Source organism: Xiphophorus maculatus, chromosome 16, assembly GCF_002775205.1.
Source record: "Xiphophorus maculatus strain JP 163 A chromosome 16, X_maculatus-5.0-male, whole genome shotgun sequence".
Lineage (NCBI taxonomy): Eukaryota > Metazoa > Chordata > Actinopteri > Cyprinodontiformes > Poeciliidae > Xiphophorus > Xiphophorus maculatus.
In genome coordinates, this window is record NC_036458.1 from 4,932,685 (window position 1) to 4,952,272 (window position 19,588).

At 39.4% G+C, this 19,588-nt stretch overlaps 1 protein-coding gene across 1 annotated transcript in view; it reads left to right on the top strand.

The window, feature by feature from the left end:
- The window catches only part of LOC111611657 (extensin-like), an 85,859-nt gene extending 75,340 nt beyond the window's left edge, over positions 1–10,519 (top strand). The window contains exon 3 of the mRNA XM_023349212.1: positions 9,786–10,519. Coding sequence (XP_023204980.1) covers positions 9,786–10,519 — 734 coding nt within the window. The remainder of the gene's footprint in view (positions 1–9,785) is intronic.
- The last annotated feature ends 9,069 nt before the right edge of the window (positions 10,520–19,588 follow it).

Below are 19,588 nucleotides of genomic sequence, written 5' to 3' on the forward strand. Positions count from 1 at the left end.
GTAAGGATTTGAAAGTTTGTCATGCTGTTCACTCATTCTCATGCTTTTCTTTCTACACAGCCAGGGAAATGCAGAAATCTACGCAAACTTCAGATGTTGCTTACATTGTAATGTCGTGTAGCTGAACTTGAAGCTATAAATATTTTCTTTCACTCCAGAATCACAAATAACTTAGAGTTAAAATACCTTAAAATGTCTCCACTGGACAATGTGGATGGTATTTGTTTCCTGATTATGAAGTGTTATGTTATGTTACTAAAAGATGAATTTGTTTTGCAGGTTTGTACAATCTTTTCTCTCACATGGTGATGCATCCATGGCCGGTGATTTTGTGGGATGTGATTGTTTGTTGTTTTGTCTTTTAATGGGACAGAAGATGAAACATATTGTATTAATGGACCACATCATCATCATGAGATGCAAAGTAAAAAAAATTAAATAACAGTGAGTAAATTACAGATGGTGCACAAAGGTACGCATGCAATGATGGGAATAATAATCATCAGTGTGCTGTCGCTGCAGCTAATGACTATGACCATGATGCCTTGTATAAAATACAGCAGCGCTCCTTTGCTGCTAATTTAGACTGTAATTGCAGTCTGCAACGACTTTAAACATATTTTCACTTCTCATTACTAGTATGATTTCTGATTTATTTTATTTCCCGTCGATCATTTTTCTTCTTCTTCTTCCTAAAAAGTAATAGTAAACTGTGAGAATGTCTTTTTTAGTCCCATAAATGAGTGTTTTCAGCATGTGAGAGCTCTAACGCAGTGGTCATGCAGTAAGTAGGTTACATCAAACCTGTGCTGCAGCAATCAGTGAGTTTTATGCTGCTCCGAAGGGAATTCATTAATAAACAGCTGACAACATCAAGCCCACTGCAGAGCAAAACCAGTGGGGAAGATGGTTGATTATAACGAAGGACTTCAACAAAAGGCGCTTTAGAGGAGCTTCCTGCTCGCCGACGTGGGCAGTTCAGTTCAGGCCCAATGGCTTGGATTGAGTGAATGATTTTCTTAAAGGTGACCTATTATGCTACCCCGAACAGGTTAGGAGAGAGTTTATGGCCTATAGAACACATGTTGATTACATTTTATTGCACAAAATCATTTTTAAATAACGTGAATTTAGCCTGCTCAGTTTGAGAATGAGCCGTTTCAGGGCATCTTGTCACTTTAAATCCCAGTTATCTGCTGCTAGCCACGCCCTCCAGCTCAACATTTACACTCACATGTGGAAATATCTTCAAACAGACGCACAATTATAAAACCGTACATCTTTGAAAAGCACAAGTAGAGCCTCCTCCACAACCATTTAGAATATAGAGAGTGGTTTCTGAATGATAAGTCAAGAACAAACCCTTTGTCTTTTCCAGCAGCCATTGTACAATAAATAAAACCAGTTGTCCAAACATCCTGAAACTCTGCTTGGTTGCTAGGTGACGGACTGGACTTTTCTAGGGTTGCTAGGTAACAGGCTCAGTTGCTAATCTGTGACGTTACATTCAGGAAGTTTTTGAAACGGCTCATTTTCCAGACACCAAAAAACATTAACATACTACCAAAAACGGTCTGGATTTTTGTGTGTTTTGGCTCCTTTTAGAAGTAGTAGAAACCCAAATGAAAGTACAGAAACGTGCGTCTCTTTTAAATTTTTCTATTTAATGTGTAAAAGATTAAATCTCAACTCATCTTTTTTGGAAATTCAAATGAAGAAAAATGTCTTGGGAGAGGATGTGTTGGATTTTGTCCACACATATAAAACATTGGTAAAGAGCCTATGGGCTGTTTGGACTGAAAGGGTTTGATTATTTGAGTTGTGGCACTTGATCAATTTGATCAATTGACATATTTTGCTTTTTAAAAGCAAAATGTGTGTGCAGATAGATGGGAAAAGGCATACGGCATAAATAGTTTTTGTTGTAATTTGCCAGTTTTGAAACATTTATTTCTTACCTTTTGATCTAATTTCTCCAGAGGTGTGGCTGTTTCCTGAAATGTCCTTGTTCAGTGCTTGGTACTCTGACTGTAAGTCGGTAGGAGTTACCAGCTGTCACTTTAAACATTTTTTGTCACTGTGCTGCTCATAGACGCCTCTGGATTTAATGGGGCCCCAGTAGATTTGATTTGCAAACCCACATGCTTTATTTTGTCTGCATTAAACACCCAACACAACCCTGATTGAGGTTTACAACAGCGATTAAATAGGTGAATAATATACGCAAATTTTTTCAGCTAAATCTGTTGCTTGACTGTGTTTGTGTTTTAAAATAGAGAAGTGGATAGATGCTGTAATGTTTTTTTTTTACTTATTTGGATTTTTAAAATTAAGGTTTTATGAATAAACTATAAAGGCTGAGGAAAACCCATCGCAGTAGTTTCTGTAGAGAGTTACACCTCCACACAATGCATCATAAATTCAACTTTTTATCAGACACTACTTGTGAAAAATATGAGACAATATGAACTTTATAGACTGTTGCCCAGAGCAGCATGAAAAGAAGGATGCACAGACTCAGAATAATAGTAAAGAAGGACACTAGATTATCTACTTTGAGCCGAATATAAATGGTTTACAGCTGTTTTTCAGCTTATTTTCCCGTTGTTGTCGCGCACTGCAGCTGCTGTAACTTTTTAAGCCTTTAATAAACAACAAAAACTGGACTAATTGAATATATATTTGTAACAATCATCAAATAGGATGCCATATTTCATAAAGTATACGAGTCATGGTTTGTTACATTTAACAAACTAATTTTAACAGCGGCAATTATGTAATATTAAATTATTGACCAATATAAAAGACCATTTTGCTAAGTCCTCTCTTGCAGGACTTAGCAAAAGTCCTGCATCAGAAACAGTAACTGCATGTTTATCTGAGCTTCAGAGTTTCACTCTTAAATTTAAGGGTTAGCATCAGAAATGATCTCTAAAAATTTGTTTCCATGGATGTGAGGATGATCCAAATCATCAGGCAGGTTGCAGATTCAAGTCATGACTCTGACTGTGCCTCTCCCAAACATTAATATCGCTTCCAGTCACAAGAAAAATGACAGTAAAAATAAACGATTACTTTAAAAACTGAATCTGTCATGGCGATGAATAATTTTGGTTTGTATGGAATGTTTTTATTGGCACCCAGGCTGGATAACATGCAGAGATATTTGCTGCTGGATGCATTTCAGCGCTAAAAAGACACATTTTAACACAATCAAACGTGTTTCAACCAAAAACCTGCAGTTTTTGTTAAAAAATTATTAGTTTTTTATTGAAAGAAACTGATTTAGAAAAAAAAAGAATTTGAGTGATTTTGTTATTTTTTGTTACTTATCTGAATTATTGTCATTTTTGTCCTTAAAACACCAAAATGTAACTTTATATTTTGGTTGTTCGATGATTCAACTTGTAAATATTGAATAAAAGATAATTTGATCAGTTACACAGTACTTTTTACCAAATACTGTTTTCTCTGAAGTGATTACTCGGATGGCTACTTTTTAATTTTACTTGAGTAAAAATATGTTGAAGGAGTGCTACTTTTACTTGAGTACAATTTTGGGGTATTTTACCACCTCTGGGCGTCTATTAAACCCCCCAAAAAGAAAAAATATATATATTTTTATACCCAGCTGCAGGGTCCTCTGTGTGTCACAGACGGTCTTTTGTGAAGGCCAAGGGTGGAAGATATGAGATTGGCATCAACTGGCCCTGAAGCCAAAATGATATTAGAGCACAGTGGGGGTCTTTAGTGACAGAGGTGTTAATAAAATAAAGATGAGCCCGGGCCCATGATATTTACACAAGGAGAATCCGATTATGGGGGACTGTTAGTTCTGCTGGGAAGCTCTTGGGTTTTGATGAAAAGCAAGGGGAACATATTAAACCTTAGCCGTTTTGTAAAAGCCTGCCTTTTGCCATCTGCGTCGGCCTCGGAGAGAACCTCTGTGTCATGTAAATAAAGAGGGAAAGGAAGAAGGATGATTGCTTCCCAGGGAGAGGGACAGCACTCCGTTAGGGAAGGACAGAATGAAAAAGCGAGAAAGGCTGAAAAATGTGTCAGGGAAATTTATAGAGAAAGAAAATGGAATCTTCTGAGCGATGAAAGATGGCATATTGAAAACTGGGAGGGAGAGCGCTGGAGCCGAGGTAAAGATGAACGGCAAGGCCGCTTGGAAATGACAGAACCTCCACTCAGCATTCGGGGCAGAGCAGAGGTTTGCATGTGGACAGTCGAATGGAGCTGCAGCGCTCTGCAGCTTTCATTCAATACTTCAGCTTAAAAGCAACAGAACTCCTCTAATTATGATTAACATTACTGCAAAAATAGGATACATAACGATTTGGTTGCTATGGCCACCTAATGAAAATTAGGGTAGAATCTATATATATATCTATATATACTGTATATATAGATATATATATTTAAATATAATGCATCATTCACTTTCAGAGTCACAGAGGAAATTTTGGGCAATATGTAAACTTTAAATTTTGACATTAAATAGATTAAATAATTTGTTAAATCCAACATTCCTTCATAAAAATGAATAGATACTGCTTTAACCCTTTCTGTCCTAAATTAAAAAATCTCCGCCTGGATATTTTTGCTTATTGTAATTGTCTTTAAATGTCCTGTGAGTAAATACAGTTGCCAATTTATCCATAACAACTGGAACTTTCAATATCTAGCAAGTTATTTTTGCAATTTGCCATCTATTAAAATTAGATTAATTTCACTTCCTGTTACCCCTGGGGTGAAATTACCGTAATAACCCGATATTGGCAGGAAAGCGCAATGTCTCCCTTTTCAGAAACGTTAGAATTTTTCAGATAGTGCGAAGTGTGACCGAATTACGGTACTGCAAATTTAGCTGGATTGCCGGCGCTCCGTTTAGGACTTGGAGGGTGAAAGAAATTTTCATGTAACTTCAACAACTTTCATGTAAAAACATCCAATCTTAAGTATTTTTGGTCTAGTTTCTAGTGCACATATCTTAGTACATTTGAAAATCCTCAGGATTATATGACAAGTCTTTTTTACTGAGATAATACGGATCATATGCGTATTTTTTCAAGTTACCTCGTCTGTTCCAGCCCATTTAGGGCATTAGCGACCCATTTTGCTCTGTTCTGAAAAAGAGAAGTCCACTTCCTGGCCCTCATCTGAATTTTGCGCGTCATCCAGGTCACGTGTCTGAAACCCAGCAATAGGTGCAGCATATGTGACATTTCAAGGTTGGGGCCATGATGGTGTTGAATTTTTCTACATGAGAAAGAAAGTTGAGATTGTGTGCATTGTAATACAATCGACTGTTGTTTACACGCCTATGGTTGGATATCTTTTCACATCATTAAATTGCAGAAACATGATGGGGTTGCTACATTAAGAATAACCAGATAAACAATAAGAACTGTTTTTTTTCTCATGTCCATTTCATAAAACGTCCAGTCTGTCGTGTCTGGGGTCAGTGAAAGTTTGAGGCCCTGAGCATCAGGCCTTTCCAGGGGCTTCAAGGTCACACCCCTCCACCAATGCTGAAAGCTTTGTGGTCATTTTTGCCCTGCTAATAGAATTAGCAGGCCATCTGTTTTTGTGCGGCGTGCCAGCCCAGATCCCCTGCTAATTATGTTATAATATCCCGTTCAGCGGCAGCCGTCTTTTTAATATTCCCCCAGCAAACACTCCGGGGGCAGACTTCAATAAAAGCAGGTGGCTGGAGACAGAGACGCAGAAACAGTAACCCACATGCTCCGTTCTAATGAAATAACAGTGAAGCTGAAAGTGTATATCTTACCCGAACTGGGAAATATGCTCAGAGTCTGAGCCATGTTGCCAGGCGACTGCTGCCTGGAATGGCGTGTCTGGAGTGACGGACAGATGGAGGAAGGAAGGACGCGGTGAAGCCAAGCGGCTGGAGTTAGACCCTTTCCAAGTTTATGAGTCTGGATGTTGCTCTGTTGTTGTCACTTCAACTACAAGAGCAGCGTTTGCAGTGTCACATCAGGGGAGGCGTGCAACACAGTTTAATAATCTGAGTCCTCTTCTCTGCAAAATCCGGTTACAGCCACAAACATCGCTCACTGTGTCTGCCTTTACAGTTTAATTATGGGATACTCAGAGCTGCCAGCGCAGCTTTTCTTGTTTGCACTGTAGGTGGTTTGTAATCTGAGTTTAGTCACTTTACCCCCCCCCCCTTACAAGCCAGGTCTTTGTTTAGTAGTTGTTTCCTCTGCACATTGACCTTGCTCCAGACAAGTGAGACAGATTCACCCGAGCACTCACATTGCGCCTCATTAAATTAGAGTACTGTCAGAGGGGAGCTGAAATAATGCTGCTCCACCCATTGTCTGTCCCTCTTTGTCATCTGAATGAGGCGTGTTATATCGCCTCTCTTGTTGCTTCGCTTCTCTCACAAATGTTGCTGTTCATGAGAGGTGTCACATTTTCTCTCCTGTCTGCAACTTGTTATGAATATATATATATGCCTGTATGGTAAGGTAATTTTATTTATATACCACATTTTAAGCAAGAAGGCAGCTCAAAGTGCTTTACATGAATTAGAAGGAAATACAAACAAAACAACAAACCAAAAGAAGGACAAAAAGGTAAAAGTGTAAAATTACATATTGATTACCCATGTTTAATAGGGATAAGAATAAGTAGTTGATCATTTATAAACTAGTAGGGGTTTGTCTCGATCTTAAGTTTGTTCTGTCAAATTTAACATCATACATTAGCAAAACTCTAAAAATTCCTGACAAATACCTCCAAATTAAAATCTACCAACCAACCAACCAACCAACCAACCAACCAACCAACCAACCAGTCAACCAGTCAACCAACAACCGACCCAACAACCAACCAATCAACCACCAACACATCTTACATTTGCACAAATATCATAAAAAATCCTGACAAATATCTAAATTAGTGACACAAAATCTATTATTTGAATGCAAAAAACAGTCACGAAATCCTGGGAGGCCTGATTAGTGTGAAAAGATGCTCAATATTATTTGATTTTAAGATACGCTTACTGAATGCTGATACAAACAGCTATTTATTGATATATTAACGGTTTAATGCTTTTATCAATACATTCTTTTATAACCGGTCCTTTAAGAATATTCAGATTTTTGATATGGCCCAAAATGAAAATGAGTAAAGGAGTCACTTTTGTTTGTTTTACATCAGAATGCTTCTACATTTGTCTATCAACTTAAACTTCTGCCTCTAAATGCGCTTGTATTGTTGTAAAAACTGTGATTTTAATACTAAGACACACAGCAGGGAAATTTCACATGCACAATCCTCATTAATGCTAAACCTCAGGAAATTGTTCTGATAGGGAGGAGGTTCTTTTATCTCCGCAAACATCCCGCTTGCTAAATGAGAACAAATTGTCCACTGATTAACATGTCAGGAAACCGGCCACAGCATTCGACTCCACAATGTCGCTACAAGAGCAGAGAGATAAAGAATAGAGAGAAAAAGAGGAAAATTTATATCCCTTTGAAACTGACAGTGGGAGTACCAAATTACTATGCTGCTCCTGCATCCAAGTGTCTGACCGGTTGTGTTGATTGGGATTTCTCCCCTGAGGTAAAAGGCCCTCTGACAGGATCCAAAGCTTTAGCTTACCGTCAGACGCCTGTCTGTAATTTGTGATTACGGCACAAGCAGAAGGGGTGGTAGGGATTAACTCAATCCAAAACACAGATCTAATTCTTCACATTTGCATATTAATGATAAAAAAAAAAAACGTTGAGTCTTTTTGGCAGGTGGCAAAGCAGAAGATGGTCAAAACTTGGAAATTTGGGTATTTACTTCTCCTGTGTCTGGTGAGCTGAGGTCAGTGTCTAGTTTCGCATGCATCTGCATACATCTCCATCTAAATGAAGTGATTTTACTTGTAGATGTTCCAGTGGCTTTCTGCTGCCACCATTTCCTGTTTTATTATTACAGTTTATACAGTGATCGCTCATTTGTAAAATTCTCGAGCAAATTGTTTTCAAGGCCCAGAGTATGTTTCGTAAAGTGCCGACCCTGAGCGAGGTAACAATCTGCTCTCTCTTTCCGATGCAGTAATTAACCTTGAACGAACGACAGTAAATGATGAATGGAGCCCAAATTGAAAGTTGGGGTTGAAAACGATATTATCAGAGATGCTGAATTTATATTTTTTAAATCGATTAATGGCTCTAATATTTTAAAATTAATTAACTGCAGTGTTCTTTTAGCGACCCCACTGAAGAATTTGTCAAAACTTTGTTTTAGTTGATCAAAGTTAAAGCTGTTAAACGGTCTTCCTTACTTTAGAGAAGCGGTGTCAAACTCATTCTCGTTTTGAGTCAAATTAAGATCAGAAATGCTGTGAAAGGGCCAGTTGTTGTACAAGTTGTAAAACTTGTTCACAAACTGTTAAATTATCAATGAATCTTAAAATTAAAATATTATTTAACATCTTGTCAGTTCCTCCAGGATTTTGTGATACTTTTTGTGATTTTGTGCAATAAAAATCAAAGTGTTTGTGGTACTAATTTGGAAATATTTGCACTTATTTATGACGGTAAATGTGACTTTTTATATAGATCATGGACTGTAATCTGACCTCAATTAAGGCTGAGGCAGCTGTTTAGTACAAGTAAGAAAGTTTTTGAACAGTTCTGAGAAAAATCTGCAATAAACTCATAATTATTTATTAAGATTTGTTGATTTTTGCATGAATTTCCACAGTAATTTTCAAGAAACTGGAGGGACTGATTGATATAACTTGGCAGTAAACAGATAAAAAACTGCATTGATTTGATTGATAACATGATATTTAAGCCCACTTAGTGTTTAGTCTATAACCTAGAGGCCACATAAAAAGCCATGGCGGGCCGGATTTGGCCCACGGGCCTTAAGTTTGACACGTGCTTTAAGATGCTTGGTTTTCATATGATTTACATAAAAGTTGTCAGAGCCAAATAATGTTCAATTAATGCCATCTTGAGGTGCCAGCTTCTTTGTGGGGTTGATTATTTCTGTGTTTATCTTGGCTCGGCGCCACATGGAAATTCATGAGCTTCATTTATATTGCAGTTCAGATGGAAGCGCTCTCCTGAGACAAGGAACATAATTGTTGTTATTAGCCTGCAGAGTTGGGCAACAATGGAGCTCTTAGACAAATAAGCTTAATAAGGGTTTGGATGTACAGACTATAATTTCATTTTGCTTTTTTGATTAACTTCAGAATTTCTTATTGGATTTATTGTCAATCATAACATGTAAGGTTAGAATATTTAAGTTATTATTTCTAGAGGGTAGTTTTTAATCTGAGAGAAGCTGTTTCTTTCTAATCGGCATTCAGTTCCAAACAGGGGAAGTACATGGAGTCTAAGTTTAAGCAGATTAATGTTTGAACAAGGAAATCAGATCAATCATAATTGTCAAATCATAGCCGATAATTTGATTTATAGAATGAAACTCACTTTATACGTAGTTGAAAGAAGATATTTTAGGAAAGGACTTAATTTTATATTCTTACTAATATGAAATAAGATTAAACTTTGACTTTAACTTAACTCAAAAAATATGCTTCTTTACTAAATTATTCACAACATATCACAACAAAAGAGAGAGAGTTTCTCTGTAGTGTTTCACTGCTTTCCTCAAATTCTTTTCTGTTTTGACCTACAAAGGTATAAATATCATCACCTTCCTAAAATAATGGCCTAAAGCATTTTCTTTTGCCAAAAGTGTTTTTGACTAGAAACATCATCCACTTTTATTGCCAAAAGATAACCAACCAACCCAACCACCCACCGACCGACCAACCGACCCAACCACCCACCCACCGACCGACCAACCGACCCAACCACCCACCCACCGACCGACCGACCACCCGACCAACCAACCCAACCACCCACCAACCCAACCACCCACCCACCGACCCAACCACCCACCCACCGACCGACCAACCACCCGACCAACCAACCCAACCACCCACCGACCCAACCACCCACCCACCGACCGACCGACCACCCGACCAACCAACCCAACCACCCACCAACCCAACCACCCACCGACCGGCCGACCGACCGACCAACCGACCGACCACCCGACCAACCAACCCAACCACCCACCAACCCAACCACCCACCGACCCACCAACCGACCCAACCACCCACCCACCGACCAACCGACCCAACCACCCACCGACCGACCAACCGACCCAACCACCCACCGACCGACCAACCGACCCAACCACCCACCCACTGACCCAACCACCCACCCACCGACCGACCAACCACCCGACCAACCAACCCAACCACCCACCCACCGACCCAACCACCCACCCACCGACCGACCGACCACCCGACCAACCAACCCAACCACCCACCAACCCAACCACCCACCGACCCACCAACCGACCCAACCACCCACCCACCGACCACCGACCCAACCACCACCGACCGACCAACCGACCCAACCACCCACCGACCGACCAACCGACCCAACCACCCACCCACTGACCCAACCACCCACCCACCGACCGACCAACCACCCGACCAACCAACCCAACCACCCACCCACCGACCCAACCACCCACCCACCGACCGACCGACCACCCGACCAACCAACCCAACCACCCACCAACCCAACCACCCACCGACCCACCAACCCAACCACCCACCGACCGGCCGACCGACCGACCAACCGACCGACCACCTGACCAATCAACCAGCAGCTGTTTTTTTGCATACAGTCACATTATCCTGGGTTGTTTTTTTAGATTTTCAACACTCGTCTCTTTTAAACCCGACTGTCTGGATTGAACTTCAAATCTTTATGACTCTGATTGTTTTGGGAGAAACTTATCCTCGCAGCAGTTCAGGTGCTCAACCTGGAAGTTGTTGCCTTCTTCTCCTGTGGAATCAGCTCTATTATTTAAAGGAATTACGTAAAGCTTGTCCACTTCTAAATACCTGGAGGATTATATTTTGGGAAATGTTTAAACAGAATCCACCCAAACGCAGCGTTGCACCACCTGGGTCTGGTTCCTGTGAGTTCTTGAAGCTGTAACTATCTTACTGACTCATGCAAAAACATCCAGTGTTGCATCATTTCTCTGCTGCAGTCGTTTGTAAAGCTGACTCTTGGTTGTGGTTGGCTGTGCCTGTGGTTTATGAGCCACGCGATGAGCCCATTAAACCCACCGCTCTTTTGTAAAGGTTGTCTGCCTCTTAAACGGTGTCATCTTTATTGATGTTTCTCTCCCCAAACCTCCTCCCCAACCTCATGTAGAGAAATATGCAATATGGCCCTGGTTTAAATTCAGTTCTCCAACGCAGGTTGTTTATTATGGCAGACAGGCCAGCTATAGAGCCATAGCTTTAGAGCGAAGGAAAAAAAGTGTCTGTGTGGAAGGGGCCGACTGTCCCAGCATGAAATGATACAGCAAATTAATGTCTTCCTTTCACAGATAGCTACACAACTCCACACAAACACGCAGAGAAATACACACAGCAGTGGCTCCACATGCCATATCCCGCTTAGCCCTGACAATGTAGCAGCTGTGAAAGTGGCCGCCTCTGTGACCGGACGCACAAATCACAGCAGGGGGGATGAGATGGTGCCGTCCTGCCGCTCGGAGACCCGGGGAGAGCTGATGCAAAGGACAAGCTGCCACTCTTCTGCCATAAAAACCAAAGAGGTTACTTTGCTTCTGCCTCCATCAATGCATCAGTCATCTTCACAGCCACTCTTTGCTCTCTACGTCCATGGAGTTGGACTTTATCTTTTAGAACAGGCTTCAAGGTTTGCTGAGGATGAGAACCTTTCGTGTTCATCCTGCTCTTATTATCTGTTACGCTTCTTTAAGCAAAAAAAACCCCCACAAAATTTTACCAAGTATTTTTGGTCTAATTTCTAGTGCAAATATCTTTTTACACTTGAAATAAGACAAACTAACTTACAAGTACCTTTTCAGCAAGATATAGAGGCTTGTTTTTAAGTAAATAATTTCTTAATATTGATGAAAAAGTGTTTGTTACATTGGCAGATAAATTAACTTATAGAGGAAAAATGTCTTGTTGTAAGCAAAATATTAATAAAAATATTAATCAATTATTTACTTAAAATGAGCCTTTATATCTTGCTGAAAAGCTACTTGTAAGTTAATTTATCTTATTTCAAGTTTACTAAGATATTTGCACTGGATACTAGACTAAAAATACTTGGTAAAATTGTATGTTTTTGCAGTGTTGATGGCTTTTCAAGATCTATAGTACAAATACAAATGTACAACTATACCTCAGAGTGATACCTCTTCCTAACAATACATCTTTATAGATTTATAGCTACATTTCCATCACAAATGTCTGCAAAACTTTGGCAATATTCTGAAAAAAAGGAGAAAAATACACTTTCACAATTGTGGTGTGAAAGTGTGTTTTTGTGGTGTGAGCACTCATATGTTTGAATGTGGTGTTTCACTTAAACTCATGTGAATAAGTCATTTTAAAAAAGAACATCCTCCTACAGCTGCCTGTCCTCTTTTTCGTCTTTCCCGCCAGCAGTGACATCCGCTTGTTGATCACGACTTTAGGGTCAATGCTTGTGTGAAATACTCCATCTGATCAGTTTCAGTCCGTTATATGTACTTTCACTGATTCTCTTGTTTTTAACCAGTAGCTGCATTTCCATTGACCAGATAACTACGCAATTTGGAAATTTGAAATATAAATTTGCTTCACACCATTTTTTTTATACGTTTTTGTGCTTAGACGAGGTGTTTGTTTTTTTAGCTTCATCCAAACTAGTGTATTCACAAAAGGCTTTTCGTCATGTGATCAGCAACTGGATGTTACTACTGACAGAAATGACGAAGAAGACGACAGGAAATGGTAGGAGGATGATGGCACATATTCTTTTTGAACAAACTTATTCACATGTGATTTTAATTGAGTTTCTTTTCAATGGAGATGCCACATTTGTGAAATTGTGTTTTTTCTTTACAGACTTGACCATTCACAGACATCAAATGAACTGTGTTTGCTGGAGATACAGTCTTGATGAGCGCTGTGTGCTCGCCATGACGCTCCTGTCTACCTCTGCTCTGCAACCCCCTGATAATCTCCCTAGTTCCTCAGAACTGCTAATGACTGCTAACTGTGGCACAGCAGGCGTTTGGTGGTGGTGGAAAAACCGGATGCAAGCAGCCATGCCTGGCAGCGGCACTGCCCACCGCCTGGGAGGCTTTTGGCCCCTCAGATATTAGCTCTATCAGAAAATATCGTGAAAAATTATTAGCTGGAGTTTTCCCTGTGAGAAAAGAAACTGGACCACCTGAAATTACCCATCAACTACTTTGGACTAAACCAACTACAGACGTGAAACCGACATAAAAACCAACAAAAACAGCAGGGAAAAACATTTTATTAAGTTACACCAATTCTAAAAATTACAACCTAGTTATACACTGCAAAAACACAAAATCTTACCAAGTATTAGTCTAGTTTCAGTACACTTGAGATAAATCAAAAGTCATGCAAATGGACATTATTGAACATGCGATTAATTGATTTATTGATTATTGTGACAGAGATACTCACAAAGATGTGCGGACTCTGTTGATTTTGTGTGAATCACAAGAAGCTAGAGTAACTGATTGATTGACGCATGATTTTACCAATAATCCTGTCATGTAGGTTAAGATTTAGAATACACTCTAACACCACTACGTTTCCATTAACACTGAGTTGCTGCTGCAGCTATTAGCAGGCAGATGAGACAGGTTCAAAATTGAGAGATTGCATGGGAGTGGAGGTCCAGCTTCACGGAGAGCCTGAAGCACAGCCTGCAACCGTTTGGCATGAATACTCCAGCCTGGGCTGGAAGATTTGTGTTTGGAAAGTGGACTCACGTTTCGCTTTTTTCCCAAGGCCACAGGCGGACGGGAGCGGACAGGGACAGCGCCGAGTCTGCTGAAGGCCTCCCTCATACAGGGGGATGTTTCAGTGCAGCCCTACTTTGTATTTCGCATACTGCTTCAAAAAGGTTCAATATTTTTTGTCACTCATATCAGAAAGTGAAACTCACACAGCATATAGATTCATCACACATAGAGTGGGATATCTTAAGCCTTTATTTCTAGTTATGTGGATGAAAAAAAAAACAAATTCAGAATCTCAGATAATTTATGTAAAGCTATATAATCATAATCATATCCCACTTTATTAATAAAGTGGGATATGATAAACCTTTTATTCATAGTATAAAGACATTGTATATATGAAACTACTGGAAATAATGTATAAAACTGCGGTATCAAACTCATTTTTGTTTTGGGCCAAATCAAGATCATAAATGCTCTTAAAGGGCCGGTTGCGCCAGAATGTATTGATAAAACCTGATCACAAACTGTTGAAATATCAATGAATTATTAAAATTAAATATTATTGAACAGTTTTTCAGTTCCTCCAGGATTTCGTGATACTTTTTTTTCAGTGTTTGTGGTACTAATTTAGAAATATTTGCGTTTATTATGGCAGTAAATGCACCTTTTCATGTAGATCATGGACTATAATCTGACATCAATTAAGGGTGAAGCAGCTGTTTAGTACAAGTAAGAAAGTTTTTGACAATTTTTGAGAAAAACCTGCAATTATGTAATATCCACGATAATCCTCAAAAAACTGGAGGGACTGATTGATATAACTTGGCAGTAAACAGATAAAAACTGCATTGATTTGATTGATAACATGATATTTCAGCACATTTAGTGTTTAGTCTAGAATCCAGAGGGCCACATAAAAAGCAACGGCAGGACAGATTTGGCCCACGGACCTCAAGTTTGACACATGGTATAAAGCATTGAACAAACGTTTTCCTTCTGTCCGAAATTGTTGAAAAAAAGAGAGAATAAATGTAATTTACTAGGTTTGCTAATATTGGAACACATAAAGAGGAAAGTAGAGTAAAATCTAGATTTTGTTTCAGTTATCGGTGTCAAACTTTTTATTGAGCTTCAAAATGATAAAAGCTTATACTGCCTATCAGCAGGTTTTTCTGACCTGCCTGCTATTTGGTCACATTAAGAGAAAATTATATTTTTCCCAATCTTGCGTTTAATTTAAATAAAACCTGAAACAAGCTTCTTCCTGTGAAGCTGAATCTTGCCAGAGCTCCAAATTATAAGGCTGTATTTTTCTGATATTTTGTCCTAACTTGACGTTATTGTTTCTGATCGATTTGGACTTTAAATGAGCACAGCAGACTTTCAGTCAGAACAGGCCTGGATGGGCATAACTTCTTCTGTGACCGATCTGACAGCAGCAGCAGTGGGCGGCTGATTGATATTATGCTCCTGGATTTCTTCATGAGGGAGAAAAGTTGATTTCCTTCCACTGACTAAATAATAGTGAAAACAGAATATTTGTCTGGTTGAGGACTTTCAGAAAATCATTTGCTCTACATCTACGTTAGTTTATTTATGACAACATTTGAGAGACTTGCACCTGGACTGAATGATTGTTAGGTAATGAGATTTTAATCTGATCAGTTCTGCCCATTTTGAGTTGTTTTAGAGCATCAAACTTGAGGCCCGTGGGCCAAATCTGGCCCACCGTAGCTTTTTATGTGGCCCTTTGCATTCTAGACTAAACACTAAATGTGCTTAAATATCATGTTATCAATCAAATCAATGCAGTTTTTATCTGTTTACTGCCAAGTTATATCAATCAGTCCCTCCAGGTTCTTGGGAATTATCGTGGAAATTCACCTAAAAATCAACAAAAATCCCTGCAGGTTTTTTGCACTAATACATAATTTCGAGTTTATTGCGGATTTTTCTCAAAAGTTGTCAAAAACTGTCTTACTTGTACTAAACAGCTGCCTCAGCCTTAATTGATGTCAGAATATAGCCCATGATTTGTATAAAATGTTGCATTCACCGTCATAAATAAACGCAGATATTTCCAAATTAGCACCACAAACACTTTGATTTTTTGATATATAATTTTTGGTCATTTTAAATCCAAATAATCTGTTTCTGGTCACACCCTCAAACTCAATGTTTACGCTCACACATGAAAATGGCTGCAAACAGATGCGCAATTACACAACTGTACTATCTTTGAAAACCAGAAGTGGAGCCTCCTGCACAACCAACAAGAATGCAGTAAGTGGTTTCAGGATGCTAAGTCGACACCAAGACTCTTGTCTTTTCATACAGAACCAAATGCGTGGCAACTCAGCTTGGGTTGCTAGGTAGCGGGTTGGACTTCACTGGTTGCTAGGCGACGGGCAGTTTCTGCTGATTTGTGACGTTACATTCTGGAGGTTTTTGAAATGGCTCACTTTTCGTTTAGCAAAAAGCATAAACGTACGGCCAAATAACGGGTTGGTGTTTTTAGAAGCTGAGAAACCCAAATGAAAGTACAAAATGTGAATTTTCCATAATACGTCCCCTTTAAATGTAATCTTAGTAATGCGCAGATAGTCAGAACATAAAAATAAACAAGTAATGGATCTATATTTTTCGCTTTAAATTGGTTTACATGCCGTAAAAGGGACATATTTTTATTCAGTGGCGCTTTGCGGCACACATTCAATAAAATGAAAGCAGATTTAAAATGGCAAATAAAAACCTTAAATGGCAACTTGTGGCTTATGTTTCGTTTTATTAAAATCACATTTATTTATATGGAAATATCTGCAACTGGGGTAAAAAAAACAAAACCGTAAAAAGTAGATGCTCATTCTTTGCAGAAACTGATGAAACACGTCTGTGTTAATGCGTGCAGTGAGTGAAAGTCCTGTCATTCAGCGAACACCCCCGACAGCTTCCAGCTCCTCAACAAATTTTGATGATGTCTGCAGCCATGATGTGATAAATTGTATATAACTGCTACGCTTGCAGTTTGATTCACATCACCTAGTTGGTAGTTATGAAGTTATTCAGCTTTGTGTCTTTTTGTATCTCGGTTTGTTTCTGTGAGATCGGAAACTTGTTTGCTTCATGTGTGAAAGGGAACAAAGCTGACCTTGAAAACCCATGTTGTGTCTGGAAGAGACGCCCAAACCAGCGGCGTCAAACTCACTTTGGGCCAAATCGAGATCCTGAATGCTCTTAAAAGGCCGGTTGTGCCAGAATGTATTGAAAAAACATGTGTCAAACTCAAGGCTCGTGGGCCAAATCCAGCCCGCCGTAGCTTTTTATATGGCCCTCTAGATTCTAGACTAAACACTAAATGTGCTTAAATATCATGTTATCAGTCAAATCAATGCAGTTTTTATCTGTTTACTGGCGAATTATATCAGTCAGTCCCTCCAGTTTCTTGAGAATTATCGTGAAAATTCACGCAAAATAGTCCATGATTTATACAGCGAGAAATAAAAAGTCACATTTACTGATATAAATAAGGGCAAATATTTTCAGATTAGTACAACAAACACTTTGATTTTTATTACAAAAAAATGACAAAAATTATCACAAAATCCTGGATTTATTTTTAAGAGTTTATTAATATTGTAACAGTTTATGAACAGGTTTTATCAAAACATTCTGCCCTTTAAAAGCATTCACGATTTTGATTTGGCCCAAAACAAAAATGAGTTTGACACCGCTGATTTAGAATACTAATCAATTCTTTAAATTTTATATTATTGAACATTTCTTCAGTCCCTCCAGGATTCTGTGATACTTTTTGTCATTTTTTGCAATAAATATCAAATTAAATCAAGTTAATTAGCTAATTTGGAAATATTTGCGCTTATTTATGATGGTAAATGCGACTTTTTATTGAGATCATGGATTATAATCTGACATCAATTACAGCTGAAGCCGCCGTTTAGTACAAGTAAGAACGTTTTTGACAACTTTTGAGAAAAATCTGCAATAAACTTATTAGTACAAGAAATGTGGGGATTTGTTGATTTTATGTGAATTTCCACAATAATTCTCAAGAAACTGGAGGGACTGACTGATATAATTTGGCAATAAACAGATAAAAACTGTATTGATTTGATTGATAACATGATATTTAAGTACATTTAGTGTTGAGTCCAGAATCCAGAGGGCCACATAAAAAGCTACTGCGGGCCGGATTTGGCCCACGAGCCTCGAGTTTGACACACGTGATGTAAAGCCTCTGGTGTGGTCGAGCTTCAGCTGGAGCGGTTAGTCTGCGTAAATCCTTCGGTTGGCCTCAACACCACACCCTTTCTCTCACCTTTCGGTCCGTTATTGGATCGGCAGCTGCGCAGACGTCTGGATCTGCGTCGTCTGTGTCCTTGGGCTTCTTCATCGCACATTCTTCAAGTGCCAATTATAATGCCAGTGGAAGAGCGATCAGAAGCGTGCGTGCAACGCTGTGATAAATCCATGTTGTCATCCCTGTGGTGTATTTCATTTGCTGGTGGATTTGTCAGAGAGCAATGCTCAGATGAAGTACCCGACCCATTCTTCTTTTGTTTTGTTTCGCTCTATCTTTCATTTCAGCAAAGAAATTTTATCTTTTTCTCTTCCTGAACTCCCTGCGTCAGCAGCAGCACCTATATCTCCCCGGCTGAAAGCGCAGCATCCAATTAAACTCTCATATCCATGCAGAAAGAATAAGATCGCTCTCTGTCATTCGCTCATTCTCTCACCTACTCATTGCATCATTAATGTTATTTCCTTCCATTCTCAATTACCTTTCTCAATTATCCTGCCTTGTTAGAAAAACAGACATGCTTGAGTTCAATATGAAATACAAATTAAAGTTTAAATGCAGAACACAGAATTGGATCTCTGTTGTTTTTTCTCTCAGGATTCTGATCCTTGACTCTTACCTTTTCCGACTCTCCCTGCAGCAGATGGCTTTGGTCAGAGGTGGACAGGTAGCACACAAATGTGCACCGTCCCCCGAGGCGCTCGCTGCCACCGAGCTGCAGCCACACCACTCCCAGCGCTTTGAACACCTCCAGCCTTTCTGCTCCCTGCACCACCTCCAACCCCTCCTCCTCTCCATCCTCTGAGCTGGATCTCATGGGTCGTCCCCCTCCTCCTTCCCAGTGGTTCAGGCCTTCTGGATGGAGCAGATGGCGACAGAGGGCCAGGAGGAAAGGACCTCTAACCTGGGAGCAAGATCCGACCCGGTCCACTGCGGGTTCCTGCACCAAGTGTTAGCATCAGGATGATTAAAATAATGCGCTTTTGAGTTTGTTGTTTTAAAAAAGAACCTATTTCACTGTTTCAACTGGACGATACGGCATGAGGTTAGTCCCCAGGACTTAAATCATTTAGCACAGCAGTGTCCAAAGTGTGGCCCTAGGCCCATTTGTGCACCTTGAAGTAATTTTGTTTTGGCCGCTGAACACAAATCAAGAATGGTAAAGCGTTTGGCCAACAAAATAAAAAGCAACTGGTGATCTAGAAACATGAAGCAGCATTTAGCTTTATATTGTACAAATCTAGAACTCAAACTACAACAACTGGAACCAACATCTAGTTTTAAACCTCACTAATCTCCAAACACGGAGAACTAACATTTAATTTTATCAGAACAAGAATCCAGAGAAACCCCTACTAGTTTATAAATGATCGACTACTTATTCTT